Source organism: Myxocyprinus asiaticus, chromosome 29, assembly GCF_019703515.2.
Source record: "Myxocyprinus asiaticus isolate MX2 ecotype Aquarium Trade chromosome 29, UBuf_Myxa_2, whole genome shotgun sequence".
Classification (NCBI taxonomy): domain Eukaryota; kingdom Metazoa; phylum Chordata; class Actinopteri; order Cypriniformes; family Catostomidae; genus Myxocyprinus; species Myxocyprinus asiaticus.
In genome coordinates this window covers 8185042-8200905 of record NC_059372.1, presented here as the reverse complement: position 1 = coordinate 8200905, position 15864 = coordinate 8185042, and the positions used below count along the sequence as shown (strand labels likewise).

Sequence of the window (15864 nt, the reverse complement as noted above, 5' to 3'; positions counted from 1 at the left end):
CTCAACCCTAAAGTAGCTGGGTTCTCAACCCTAAAGCACTAGCACTAGACTGTCCTCAACCCTAAAACACTACACTGTCCTCAAGCATAAAGCACTAGACCATCCTCAGCCCTGAAGCAGTAGGGCAGGGCTAGTTAACTGGAGTCCTCCGACTGATGTTGATAAAGTCGCCTTGCAGTCTGAAAACACCAGAATGCTCTTTGCAGTGAGTTTAACAACATACAACAGAATTCAGCTGTCATCAGCTCTCCGGACCGGAGCACGCACATTTAAGCCTTGTCTAACCATAGTTCAGTACACTGCTTTGCAAAACATAGACCAGCATAGTTTAGGTGAGCAGCTGAAATTGTTTAGGACATCTGCTTTGTGCATGACATGAGTAATTCTTCCAACAACTGTTTACAGACAGATTGTTTCACTTTTAATTGACTATATCACAATTCCAGTGTTTACACACACTAAGTTAACTGTGCCTTTAAGCAGCATGGAAAATTCCAGAAAATGATGTCAAGCCTTTAGGCAATTAGCCAATTAGCTTCTGATAGGCTAATTGGAGTCAATTGGAGGTGTATCTGTGGATGTATTTTAAGGCCTACCTTCAAACTCAGTGCCTCTTTGCTTGACTTCATGGGAAAATCAAAAGAAATCAGCCAAGACTTCAGAAAAAAAAAAAATTGTGGACCTCCACAAGTCTGGTTCATACTTGGGAGCAATTTCCAAATAAAATAAAAAATATTTTCCATAAAAAAGACAGACTACAGTTTGCAAGTGCACATGGGGACAAAGATCTTATTTTTTGGAGAAATGTCCTCTGGTCTGATGAAACAAAAATTTAACTGTTTGGCCATAATGTCCATCGTTATGTTTGGAGGAAAAAGGGTGAGGCTTAAAAGCAAAAGAACACTATCCCAACCGTAAAGCATTGGGGTGGCAGCATCATGTTTTGGTGGTGCTTTACTGCAGGAAGGACTGGTGCACTTCACAAAATAGATGGCATATATTATGAATTTTGTGGATATATTGAAGCAACATCTCAAGACAACAGCCAGGAAGTTAAAGCCCAGTCGTAAATGGGTCTTCCAAATGGACAATGACCCCAAGCATACCCCCAAAGTTGTGGCAAAATGGATTAAGGACAACAAAGTCAAGGTATTGGAGTGGCCATCACAAAGCCCTGACCTCAATCCGGTAGAACATTTGTGGGTAGAACTGAAAAAGCATGTGAAAGCAAGTAGGCCTACAAACCTGACTCAGTTACACCAGTTCTGTCTGGAGGAATGGGCCAAAATTCCAGCAACATATTGTTAGAAGCTTGTGGAAGGCTACCCAAAACATTTGACCCAAGTTAAAAAATTTAAAGGCAATGCTACCAAATACTAACAAAGTGTATGTAAACTTCTGACCCACTGGGAATGTGATGAAGAAATAAAAGCTGAAATAAATCATTCTCTCTATTATTATTCTGACACGTCACATTCTTAAAATAAAGTAGTGATCCTAACTGACCTAAGACAGGGAACTCATTGACTCATCCTCACTCTTCATGGACACACAACTGGATTCAGGAGATTCTCTCTGATTCAGGCTAAACACAGAAGAAAATGAACACTGCAATGAATCTATAAAGTTTTAAACATTAGTAATACACCACAACCCTATAAAGCATTAGACTGCCTCACCTCACATCATCAAATATGTCTCCTGAGCTGATTTGAAGATGTCAATGGTGTGGTTCCCTCAAGGGGATGTTTTTTGTACCTCTAGTTAAAATGTATAAATCGTTTTGGGTGCTTAATTGTACCCTAGGGACCATTTCTATGTTTGTTTCTCTGGGAACAAAAAAGTGTACCTTTTGTCTCCTTAAGGGTACAAATACAGAATGTACACAAAACAAGTGTACCACCTCAGTGACAGCTGTGTACCTTAAACGGAACCTTTTTTTTTGTTGTTTTTTTTTTGTTCTGAGAGTGCACAGAGATGCCATCACAGGTGTCAAAGTAGCATTGCCAAATCATGCCAATGTGCATATTAAACAGTGCTAAATCAAATGGTCTACACTAATATACTGTATATATATAAAAGATATACACATTTCAAATTCATAACAAAGCTCTGCTTGAATTACACATCATAAATAGAGGGTAACAGTGACTGCGCACTTTTTCAACAGTCTTTGTTCCAGAAGTACTTCTACAATTAAAAAGAGTCATAAAGAGCCATGTACCAAAACTAAGCAACTCTGAGGTAAATCACAACATTGATTTAAAGCAAACATTCACACAACACACAACTAAAATTTAACTTAATTTAAATGAAGTGAGACTATAACGCATCCATAGTGCAGAACGCAAACAGATTTGTTTTTACTATATTGGTGAGGACATACTACAGTATGTCTTCCATTGTTTTCATATCAGGCTAATAATATTCTCCCAACCCTATCCCTAAACCTAACCATCACACAAACCTGTGCACACCATGAGATGGTAAGATCAGCATCATCTGACCCATTTTTAAGCATTTTTTTTTATTAGTGAGGATACCTAAAATGTAATTGTTCACACTTTTACCATATTATCCCAATCATGCACTAGATTAGTGATGACATTTGGCCCTCACAAGTTCAGACAAATCTGTAAACATATACAGATTAAAGAGTCGGACCCCAGTGTGAGAAAGTTTATGCTAGAATTTGTATGTTTGAAACAAAATGCTTACTCTATGTCTTTTCTTTGTAACAGCATGGTCAGGTTTGACTGTAAGCATATTGTGGCCTCAAAGCAAAATCTGACACTTCATCACAAGTGGTTTAAAAACAAATGCTACAATTCTTCAAATAATTTTCCTTTACAATTTCTAAATACTTTATACAGTATATCCAATGCATAACTTTAAGAAATTAAATTTGTTACAACACTGGGTTATAGAGATCAGCCAGTGCGTGGAGTACTGAAGCCATCTACATGTTATAATTGTCACGTTCATGTAATTGTTATTTTTATTCAAGTAGACACCAGCAGATACCCCCAATACATTACATATTTTGATATTATGGCAAGCTTTCAATTAACCCTCTGGAGTCAGAGGCGCTGGCACAATCACTTGGATTTTTTTCTAATAACAACTTCAACGACTTAAAATACTCCGTCACTGATGGTCATACAGATAAGAGGAAGACATCATTCAAAACTGTAAAGGGTCTTCTTTTATTTATGTCCACTCACAATAAAAACAATATGTTGTGCTTTTGTAAAATACAGAAAAAAATCAGGATGCACTTTCTGCTGCTTAAATCTCAGTTTACTTTTGCTTAGAGCACGTCACAAAAATGAACCAAATCTCAGCTTATAATTGTCGCACAGACATTAGAAATATGTCTATAGAAACCTTGAAATGTCTGCTTTTAAATGAACCAATTCAAATCCAAAACTAATATTATCTGATTATGTAATGCATATGAAACTCAAGAGAGGTACTCTCGTACAGCTCATTAGCGCTGGTCCAGGCAGGGCAATTTGTGGAGACTGCTATTCATATGGTAATGATCTGACACCCCCATCAATGCTGTAAAAATGACATAAAGCTTCATCAGATTCATCGATTTTCTATCGCTTTTGAATGATGGCACACTATACACGCGATGAAGCTCTATAGATGATCCTGAACAGTGAGGAAGAATTCAAATTTCATCAGAAGAAGATCAAAACTCTGATGAGAAACGCTTGCATTTTAAATATCGACTTCATCCAGTGGAGGGTATCATTTCTGATGAGTAAGTGATTTGTTCATCTAGTCTTTGTTTACGAACTGTGTGATAATAGGGTACAACGGGGCAAAAGGCTCTGCAGGGTAAAATGCTCCTTTTATTTTATTTTCTCTCAAAACTCTAAATAGCATAATGTTTATTCCATACTATATATTATCCCAATCACAATGGAGGTTTATTTGTTTATAGAATACTTGAGAGGTAATGAAATGTCAGATATGATTGAAATGAACAAGAAATGGCACACCAGCACACTCTTTTCTAAATTTTTATTTTGAACAATCTTTACCTTCATTTGTTCCTCTAAATGCTGTCTCAAACATATTATGCCATATAACTACAGTATTTCCTAACTATTTACACTGTTTCATGAAAAAACAGTTACATCCTATACACATTTGATTAAGGGTTAACTAGGACATTGTAAAGTTTGTGATTGGACAGTTCAACATGTATAATCACTCTTATACAAGGTTATTGCAATATTAAAACACAGAACTAAACACAAATCCCCCAGAAGTAATGAGAAATCAGAGTCTTTTTTATTTTTTTTTTTTTTTTGGGGTCCTTTGATTAACTAAAAAGGTTTCAGTTGTCTCTGACTACAAAGTTTGCAACTCCATGCACCTGAGTAAGCTGAGGACAGTCGAGGGTTGCAAGAAGTTTTTGAAGGCCGCACCGCATGGGAACAAACTTCTCCGTCAGGCATACTTTAGCTTTGCCTGAAATATCGCTGTGTAAATAGGGGAGAGAGATTATGATTATTATGAAATATAGTTGTTTCATGATAAAAATTATTATGTAAACTCTAAGACTGCATAGCAACACAGTGCACCTTCTATTCATAACTTTATCTTTCATTTGTATTAGTTCAACATTGTGCTCATCAGCGTTAATTTAGTTCAATCAGGGAAATGAATGTCTTTTTTTCTGTCTTACCCATAATTAATCGTTCTGACATGCTGTATTCCTAGTCCCTCAAAACGTAGAACCACATTTTTTAGGACACAAGACAGTGGGTTCTGGAATGTGATTTTGACGGGCATCTCTTTGCCCACAATGGCATCGCATAAAGGCTGAAAGGTAAAAGTGCATACAAGCCACATTAGCTAACATCAGACAATCGGGCAAATCATTCTGAATACGAATTTTAATTCACACAGTCAGATGCAAATTTTTGAGTGGCAATAAAGTAGAAATAACCTAAAATCTAATAACCACATTTTAGCACAACAGAACTTCAGCTGCTCAAATGAGCAGAAAAATATGGTAATCGGCTGGTGAAATGTTCAACAGAAGTCATTTAAACTCACAGTGATAATGAGGTCTGGTGTGCGAAGTCTGAAGTTGAACTGCTTGGCTAGTATTTGTTTGGTTTGAGTGACCCTTCCAGAGAGAGTGAGTGTCAATGCCACCTGGTCCACTAGCTGGTCTTTATAGTCCTCATACCGTAGGGTCCACTCTAGAGTCTGGACTGTAGAGAAAAGAGATTAATACTAAATGAATATTAGGGCTCAATGCACAAGTAACCAATTCAAATTGACAGTAATCATCATTATTACATTTGTATGTCATTACTGCTTATATTATGTGTTGCCTCTACTGATCTGATAGCAGTTTTCCTGTTCTTCTTATATAGGATAATAAATATAGATAGCCTATATTAGGGCTGGCAATGTATATATATATATATGGGTCACTGACAAATAAGGTTGTCCGAGATGATCAAAATAAGACATCTTTTCAAAATCTAGTTTTGAAAAACATGTCAAGTTTCTAAAAATGTTTTATTTTTTTATTTTTTTATTTATTTTTTTTTGGTCAATTTTGTTTCATACATTTTTTGAAAATAATTTACATTATTTTATATATATATTTATATATATATATATATATAAGATTTATTGGATTTTAAAATGTCAAGTGGTGTAACCATCAAGTATACTTTCAAAAAATACTTAAATTACACCTTGAAAATACTTGAGTGTACACAACATAATCTACTTAAAAAAAAAAAAAAAAAAGGTTCTAAACATTTTTTTTTTTTTTTTTACAAATATCATACACTTTTGAGTCACGTATATCAAGACGTTTTCTTAGGGTTTGTTCATTTCATTTCATAAAACTGTCAAAAAAACAGATTTTTTTTTTTTTTTAAACTTCACACACAGTCATGAGAAGTGTAAAAGAGGATTCTCTTTTTACATTTTTTTTTATTTTTATTTTTTTTAAGAAGTAGTAACAAAAGATTATTCCAAACTATATATATATATATATATTTTTCTAGAATTTCAGCTTTTAATTATATTATTATTATTATTATTATTATTTTGGTAACACTTTGCAATAAGGTTGTATCGTTAACATTAGTTACCTACATTAGTTAACATTAACCAACAATAAACAATATTTTAACAGCATTTATTAATGTTAATTAATGTTATTTTCTACATATACATTTTTTAAATTAAAAGTTGCATATGTTAACATTAGTTAGTGCAAAATGAACTATAAATGAACTAACAATTTTGATAAATTAATAGATTCATAAATGCTGCAAAAAGTCATTGTTAGTTCATGATACCTAATGCATTTACTAATATTAATAAATAACACCTTATTGTAAACTGTTAATTTTATTTTTATTTTTTACTGTCAGACGGTTACACCACTTAGACATTTTTCTTTTTGATCCCAAGAAATAATATCAAAACAACTTTGAAATAAGAAATAGAAAAGTATGTTAATCATAATATATATATATATATATATATATATATATATACTGTATATGAAAAGCTTTGGCCAAGCTTATATTATTCCTCACCCTCATGAGGCTTGAGGTCAGTGCATGTCTGGTCCTTCTTCAGTAAGACTTTGTGGACTCCAGTGTAGTACATGGCTTCCACCTGGCTGTTGAGGGTAACACTACGAGGAGTAGTGCATTTGTTCTTCAGAATGACAGACAGCACAGCATCCTTGCCCACACGTAGTTCATCCCCCTGCATGCCAACTTCAAGGGTTACATCTTCGGCATAGTAAGAAGAGCTTGTAGATCGCTTGGCGCCATAATTGCAGGCTGTTTCCACAGAAACACGCTCCGCCTCTGTACCTGATCAAAGTGGCCAAAAGTTAATAGAGCACAACAATTGGGTTCTGGAAGTAAAAATCCCATCTATTTTCTCCATAGGCAAATTGATTTTTAACAATAACTTATGAACCTCCAAAGACAGACCTAGCGCGAGCTCAGAGGTTGTTAATTGATGGTATATGCTTCTGTTGAAGCCATCAGTCTGCACTATTTCAACTTCATGTTTTAAAATTTTGTTTAATAGTGGAATTCCTGGTGAAGAACAACACTAGCTAAGATCCAACAGAGAAAGATCCACCAATCAGAGAACTGCGTCCAACAAGCTCAGCAGCAACCGTCCACTCCCTTGACGCACTGTGAATAACGCAATAGAGTCGGTCTCCATACACTCTCAAACTACTTGTGATTGTGAAGTTTTATATTTTTCATTGTTTATAATTCAATAACATAATTTGTAATGCTTCATTAGACTGTAGTTCATTTCCTCATTAAAAACGGTAAGTTGGTTTGGACATTTTTTCTTATGGAAAAAAAATTACTTTTTCAGTCTACATTTTTCCATAGGGATTTCATAAAATCCTTTTTGTTTTTGCGCTCTATGGAAAAGTGGTTGTCATATGCTATTTTTATCATTTCATTTTTTCCCCCTTAGGTCTACCCATAATGTTAGTCGTGATTTCATTTTTCACTTCCAATTTCCACCCTCTTTCTGACCCTTAGAATTAATGCGATAGATTCATATAACAGTCTGCACTGAAATGTGCCACTCAAACTGTTGAGGTCAGATTAAAATGGATTTTGTTAAAAATAAACCTCAGCTGCTTGTTTCTAATGTTGGGATCCTTCGGAAAGGACCTGCATAGCGGCAGGTGCTACACACAGCCAGAACAGCTTTTAAGGTTAAACAGACTTTCCAGTATTTTCTCTCATTATTAGTTCTTCTGTTGTTTAGGACTAATAGTATCTATCCGGCTCTCTCCTTATTAGCCTACTTCACTGCGACTGAGCGGACAAAGTGTCCGATTCCCTATAGGCATTGTAGAAGTGTAAACATGGACACTCATGTGTTAATGTATTTATTTGATGTCAGGAAGTTTCAGAAGTTTGCAACGAATGGTTTTTGCACCTTGTTTTCAAAAAATGCTCTCTTAGGACTGGGGAGGAAGTTTTTAGTTCTGAAAGAAGATCAATGAAATTTGATTCCTCATGATACGACCCCTTTAAAGTCTGTTGGTGTGCAAATTTAGACAATTCCAAATTTTCCACAAATTAAGACCAATTACCAAAAAAATGCTGAACATTCTAACTTTTTAAACTAATTTCAGAAATAGGGACTCAAGTCATCAATAATGCTATAGCTTCTCACGAAGCTCATTTATATTCTGCCATTTTCTATATATTTGCGAAATGTGTGACTGTTAACATTCAGATGTTTTAAGAAATGAGTATTGTGTGACGTATACATGTGGGTTTTTACCTTCTGGGTGCTTGTAGAGGTTTGTGATATCCACACGGATGTCTGAGCCAACAGCTTTGGTGCTTATGCAGTGACCGACTGCGTTTTTCTCAACCCGAATCACAGCAAAGGTGCCGTTAGATTTGCGCTGCCAGTAGACTTTATCGCTATTCACCTAAAACACAAAGAGCCAAACATTCAGAAGTAACACTACATGGTATTATAATGTATTATATGCAAGAGAAGAGAAAGTTCATTGTCTTGTATAGCAAAGAGCAACATAAAGATTCTTAAAAAAAAAAAAAATTATCCACCGAAAAAACAACAACTAGTCCTTTAAATTAAAGGATAGGGATTAACATACTTCAGCAAAAACAAAGGGTGCGTCATATTTGAGGAAGACCTGCCCGCTGCGCACTGCAGCTACAGGGGTGGGGCCGCAGCGGTAGAAACCCTGGCTGGTCTCCTGAGGAGTGGCATCAACCACCTGCCAACCTCCAAAACCAGCTGGCAGGTCTGGCCGAGTCATCCAGGCCTCGTTCCACACGTGGTAGTTCCTACATGGAGAGTAAATAAAAATAGAAAATAAATAGGGGTAATTTTGATTTCATGTTTACTTGACTTCTTTATAAATGGATTAATGAACAATTGTGAAACCACAACCTTTGTGATGCCATATAGACTTCCTGTGGTGTCATGAATGCAGTGCAGTATTATAAATACAATTGATAGAAATTTGATACTGATCTTACCAGATTGAATCACGGTTAAGGTTTTTAATCAGTTCCAAATTCTCGTCTAAATAAACATCTGTTGTCAAGGAAACATCTGTGTCATGAGCAGAATTGAAGTTTGAGACCGGACGAGTGGGAATACCAAAACAACGCAACACTGAAAGAAAGATTGCAAGAAGAAAAAATATATTAAATATGTGTTTGTGTGTGTGTGTGTGTGTGTGTGAGTGTGTATCTATCTATCTATCTATCTATCTATCTATGAGTATATATATATATATATGTGTGTGTGTGTGTGTGTGTGTGTGTGTTTTCTTTAGTAGATAGTTTGTATTAGGGCTGGGTATTAATACAGATTTCCTGATTCATAAGATTTTGATTCGATTCTGATTTTGATTCAATAAGAATCTATTTCAATTCATTTGCGTATATTTCAGTTATAATGTCCATTTTGCTTACATATAAAAGAAATTCTCTCTCAGCTAATGCTGTTAATTATACAGAGGGCCTTCTAACTTTGTACATTATGAAAATATTAATTGTACATATTTTATTTTATCATGTTTTTCATTCTTTTAGTCACATTTTAGCTTTTTAAAATGTACAAATTTAATGTATTTCATTAATAAACATAATGTTTTAAAATTGCATATATATATATATATATATATATATATATATATATATATATATATATATATATATATATATATTATATTATATTATATTTTACATGCATAATTTGTACTGTTTATTCATTTGTAGAACAAGTGCTAAAACAGTGCTGACTAGTGGCAGTTCAGCAAGTCTCGCAGAAGTGTTTTTAACCTATGGTATTCGGTCATTTTTACCGAAATACATTTTCCTTATTGGTTTCCTTTATCTGAGAAGACTTGCCGACTTTTCCTCCATTTGCCATTTGAACATAAAAAAAGATAAATAATAATCATAATAATAATAATAACATTTGGGCTTGATATGATAAGTCTAAATTGACCAACCACAAAACAGACTAATTTTTTTGTTTTTTGATTTGTCAAATACAATTAACAAATCAGCCAAAATGCGAAAAAAAAAAAAAAAAAAAAAAATGACATAAGTTACAAGGTGAGACTAATACATCCCCAGTGCAAAACATGCACACCCACTCACACACAAACACACTTACACACAAAACTGGTAAGACAATAGCCATCTTTTGGTCATTGTTGGCATTAGAAGTCACATGTTGTTTTCTAGCTATCTGACTCTCTCTCTCTCTCTCTCTCTCTCTCTCTCTCTCACACACACACACACACACACACACACACGTTTGCAAAATCAATTTTTACTATAGAAAGCTTGAAATTGCAAAATGTTTACTCTGATTCTTCTGTTTTATACTCTAATTGAATTTTCTGAATTTTCTCTTTCTTTTCTGTTAATTTTCAGAATATTAAATTAGATTGTTTGAAATAAATTATTGGTAGAAAAATGCTTATTCTGTGTCTTCTCTTTGTAACACCATGGTCAGGTTTGATTGCAAGCATAATGAAATTAACTGCAAAAACTGACACTTCAAATCAATTTAAAATGCTAAACATTGACAAATAATAGTTTGATAATGTCTAAATATATATACAAATTCATATATTGTGATAAAAATATAAAATTAGGTTACAACAAGCCATCAGACTACACAGTAGATGGCTACATGTACTGTATATGCAAATTAATGGTACAATTTAGTAATGTACATGTAAATAAGATCAAAATAGCCTTCTTTCCCAAAAGAAATGCATAATTGTATTGTTCTTACTTCAGAGAAGAAGAAATGGTATCATTATCATCATTTTAAAAAAAAGGGTTACACATCTGATCCTTCCACGTGAATACCAAGATTTCGTCTTTGGTCAAACCAAACTTCCACTTTTACAAACTTTTCAACTCACGATGAAATGATCTCAGAGCTGTACTTCTTTGCCACTAGACTACTCAGTCACGTGAGTGAATCTCAACATTTACCTGCCAGTGGCTAGTCATAGACATTTTTAGTGGCATTGCGCAAAATTTGGTGGCATATGCATGTGATTTATTCGCGTCGTAGAGTGTTGTGCATTGAGTTAAAGATAAATCTTGGGATTTTAAGAATCGATATGAGGATCGTTCACATGAAGATCGCAATTAATTGGAAAATCACTATTATTACCCATCCCTAGTTTTGAACTGCACACATCATTTACATTAGCATGGGGCAGAGTATCATTCTTACATTCTTACATCATTCTGATTTAAACCATGTAATGCTGCAAATGACCAACCAAATGGCGAGTAACCAAAGCATATTTTTACTAGCATTTGATGCTTGGCAAGTGTTAAATGAGGAATTCACTGGGAATAAGGTGAATATATATATATATATATATATATATATATATATATATATATATATATATATATATATACATAAATTATCATAAAAACATACATGTGTTGAGTACTCCAGCAAAAACCCAGCACTGTCCATATTTAACAGGTATTCCTCCACTTTTGTGGTACTGTTTCAGGATAGCACTGCTACCACTCCAGGCTGTAGGAGATGTTCCACCTTCGTAGCTACTTTGCCAGTTACCCACAACCACACCACGGTCATCATTGGAATTAACCTGCCATATTGACAAAACGATATTGTTATCTGTTTTATGAACTACAGATCATTACAATTAATCGACCATCATGGATTTCTACAAACTGAGCCAGTACATTATGAAAAATGTGGATGTTGGTAAAAAGACTTACTATAGCAGATGCCACTCGGACCACATTAATGGGGTCTCCCCATCCAGAGCAAGGACCACCACTCTTCTCCAACACAAAGAAACATGCAACCAAAATTCCCTCATCGAACTGAGAATCACAGATCAGTGAGATCAGTGCGAGCAAATTAGAGAAAGGAAAAGTTGCCATGTCTTGTCTTGAAAATAATGTTAAAGAGTTTAGTTTTTGTAAATGCAATATATATACAATACTGTATCTCAGCAAGTGGTTCATGAACCAAAAATGGGTTGCAAGACTTTTCTGATAAGGTCATGCACAGACAGTAAGAAAAAATAAATCCTAAATGCAAATTATAAAAGGCAACTGAACATATAATTGTGCATAGTTATGATAGCAAAATAATATATAATAATAAAAACATTTAAAAGGGAAGAGAAAATGCTTCGGATATTTTTTGTCGTTGACGTCAAAGACTGTGCATTCAATAAAACTCTACAGTTTGTTCACACAAAATCATCACTTGGTAGAAGCTAGTCAAATTAGGCAGATGCCAATGTTGCTTGACATGCCCTCATCCTTGAAAACCATTAATAAATCTAGGCAAGAAGAAAGAAAATGCAATCCAGGCTGCATTACAGGCTCATTTGCAGTGAGGATAAACATGATTAACTGACCACACTGTTTTCTACAGTGAAAAAAATTCAAAGCCCACCCCAGCACCCCTCTAGATATGGCCCCTGCAGTAAAGGAGGTTTCACAAATGTAGTCTGCTACTTTTGTGATTTAACATGAGAAAAATAAATAAATAAATGTGTTGCTTTTTCTGACATATATGAATGAAATGTGGCTCTTACTTGACCAAAGTTCCATGTTCTGCAACCAATCTGTTGCTTCGTTCCATAGTACATTCTGCCCATGTCATTCAGCACATATTCAACTCTCTGTGCATCGTCATCCATGTACACAGGGTCATCTAGTAGAGAGAGAGTGAGAGAATTTAATTTTTGTGTGTTCCAGTGGTGGATTTATGCATGGGCGACATGGGCAGCTGCCTGGGGTGGCATCTTGCCAGGGGAACGGACCCACCCCCTCAAAAATCACTAGGTGAAGGTTTTTTTTATTTATTTTTTATTAATTATTATTTTATTTTTTTTAGTGTCTTAGTGCCTTATGTCCTACAAAATGTTTTTTTTTTTTTTTTTTTTTTTTTTTGTCTCTCTGCAAATTATTATTATTATTTTATTTTTTCTGGGCAAAAATGTTTGTTTGTTTCCTCTGATTTATTTATTATTTTTTTAATTTTTATTATTATTATTTATTTTTATTATTATCATTATTATTATTTTCTCTCTGAATTATTATTATTAATTTTTTTTCTCTGATTTATTATTATTATTTTTTTCATGTGAAAATGTTTGTTTTCTCTGGAGAAAGATTTAGATAAGATTAGATCTTTTTTTTTTTTTTTTTTTTTTACTTGCAAGATAACAATTAGCGTGTGGTACCAACCTCAGCCACCAGGTGCCACTATCAGTAAGCATGAAATCTTAAGCTAAAAAGGCGACAGAATGTGGTGAAGGTCATGAAACAATCAGAAATAACTCCCGTTGTCACACTTGACAACGAATGCCATATGAAACATATGTAACCTGAGGTATTTCATTTCATTGTGGGATTTCATGTATTAGAAGACTCTCTAACATTATACTTTTTTTTTTCTTGATTAAGATTTGCAAGACATTCTTGTTATTGTATTATACAATAAATTCCAACAGCACTGTCAATTGATGAGAAACATTTTCTCTTTTTATTTTTTTTTATTTTTTTTTAGAACACATGAAGTGTCAAATGTGTTTGTGCATTTATTCTCAGCAATTTTGTCTTATTTTCAATTGTATTATTTGTATATTGCCATTACATCAACCTCCATAGGCAGTTCACAATGTTTTGAAACAAAGCATAAGTCTTACTTAATTCTATTTTGCTTAAACACCACCCACCACCCATTATGTCCATCTTATTATCTTCAACTTCATACGTACCTCTACACCAGGGGTTGAACAGCACGTAAATGTCATTGTCGGGCATGTACGGAGAAGTTGCCTTTCCCCGTGGGCAGTTTGTTACGACAGTGAGTTTGTATTTTCCAATACAAGCAGTTGGAAGGGAGTAAACCGACAGTTTGATTCTGTTTTGTGCCTTTTCGACAATCTTTGCTTCCCAGGAATTTTTCTTGAATTCCGTAACTAATGGAACAGTCAAAAGACTGCCCTTGTGTACTGGCAAGACGTTACCTGCAAAACACACATAGAAGAGCAAGAAATGACTGATATGTGATATGTTGACCAAATTTTCACTTTCCCCTTAATACAACTTCTCAATAAAAACAACAATGAGCATTCTGCCCGAAATGTCACTTGTGGCAGTTTGTGCAAATACAGGACATGTAAATACAAAGTGTATACAGTGATCTGTCTCAGCTGACCACTTGTGATCAGATCATCTGAAACGGATATTGATTTCAGGTGCAAACAAACAGGGCCATGGTGGCTAACAAGATGGAAACAAATAATAAGCACTGACCGAGTCTCAGCTCTAGGTGAAGTTGGTCAGTCTTTGGATTAAATGGTTGGGATAGCTCAATCCACATTTGAAAACACTGTCCTCTACGGACAATGAGGTTATCGCTGTCGAAACGATCTGTACGATGATCCAGACGATTTTGTCCTTTCCTGGACTTCAAGAGATCAATAGATCGTACCTGCAGTGTCGCATCTGAAACAGTGAAAAAAAAAGAAAAAAATAATTAGACTTAGACAAGGATGTATTTCTGGTCATAAGAGTGCAGTCTGAAGATGTGCTCTTACCATTCACTTCTACACGTGATTCCCTGAGAGAAAGAGAGAGAGAAACAGTAAAACATGATCAGCGTATAAATTTACTAACACACAATATTCCTTAATGACAACTTTCAAGCTTATCAGCTTAACAGTAGCATGCTTTTGTATTTCACGAATGAAATACCAGTGTACTGTACACAAATAAGGTTTTTGCGTATTTGCACGGTTTTTAAATAATTTTTCTATGCAAACATGCGCTAGACAGATGTCTTTGACCGTTGCTCCATGTCTCAATGTTCATGCAGGAGCACCACTTTTTTTGGGTGCTGTGTCAGTGTAAAAAAATAAAACGTTTTGAGACACTGGCGACCTTTACGATCCACAGTTTTCTTGACCAACCACTGAGTGGCGCCATTATGATTCTGATTGCCGCTGAACTGTTTTCTGGTTCCGGTCTCCATTAGAAGTAATGTAAAAACTACCAAAACAAGTGATCCACACAGAGAACAACAACCATTGTAAGTGTTAGTTGGTGTAAAAATTTGTTCAGACTTGTACAGTTGTCATAACAACTCGTAGTAGTTAATGAAATAAGCGTAGCTAACCTCGGGCCATTGCTTCATGTTATCAACCCACCCCTTAAACTTTTACGTGCAAAAATATGATAGCAACGGTACTACGGGGTTAGGGTTTTTTTCAAATCCCTAAGTAAAAGCAATAGTAGCCTTTGCTTACCCAAGCTAGCACAACTAAAAATGTTTCTGGGGTTCTTTCCAACACCTTAACAAAAACAGCCTCCAAAATCTGGATACTGTACAAAATAAAACCAGATCTCAATCAATTAAAATTGTCTTTGAGTTGTCTTTGAGATTACTTACATGTTCACAGTTCCTGTCCCTGAATGTGTTCGAAGAATGTCTCGTCCCTGTTTGATAACAGTAATTGTGTCCAAAGAAACTGAATTAATATCCCAGGTGGAAATTCTCAATGTAACTCTTCTTTCGCTCTGAAGTTTCTCTCCTTAGCAGCCCAATATATTTACCTGCTCTCCATCTCCACCCCATCCACAGCTCATAGATGAAGAGTGTCAAGAATTTCCCTTAATTGATGCTTACATGATGCATCAGTAATACATCTTATACAGTGTCACTTAAGTCAAGACGTATCACAAAGGAGGTGTAATGGGAAGTAATGACTGTAAAGCACAATAATGACGTGAA

General features: G+C 34.8%; 1 protein-coding gene across 1 annotated transcript; it reads right to left on the bottom strand.

Moving 5' to 3' along the window:
- Nucleotides 1–4098: 4098 nt before the first annotated feature.
- On the bottom strand, nt 4099–15632 carry LOC127420539 (protein-glutamine gamma-glutamyltransferase K-like). The gene is made up of 14 exons (XM_051662903.1): nt 15523–15632; nt 14672–14694; nt 14388–14579; nt 13847–14098; nt 12659–12777; nt 11826–11933; nt 11515–11692; nt 9066–9204; nt 8678–8870; nt 8335–8488; nt 6594–6878; nt 5080–5240; nt 4706–4842; nt 4099–4499 (listed from the first exon to the last, which is right to left on the bottom strand). Coding segments are annotated over exons 1-14 (2088 nt in total). The 5' UTR covers nt 15525–15632; the 3' UTR covers nt 4099–4354.
- Between the last annotated feature and the right edge of the window lie 232 nt (nt 15633–15864).

What these genes read in the sequence shown, in the direction of transcription:
- LOC127420539 (XM_051662903.1), bottom strand. An exon ending in CCTCTACAAGCACCCAGAAG is followed by an intron (nt 6,879 to 8,334) that starts GTAAAAACCCAC and finishes CACTTTGATCAG; the next exon opens with GTACAGAGGCGGAGCGTGTT. An exon ending in CACCAGACCTCATTATCACT is followed by an intron (nt 4,843 to 5,079) that starts GTGAGTTTAAAT and finishes TTTACCTTTCAG; the next exon opens with CCTTTATGCGATGCCATTGT.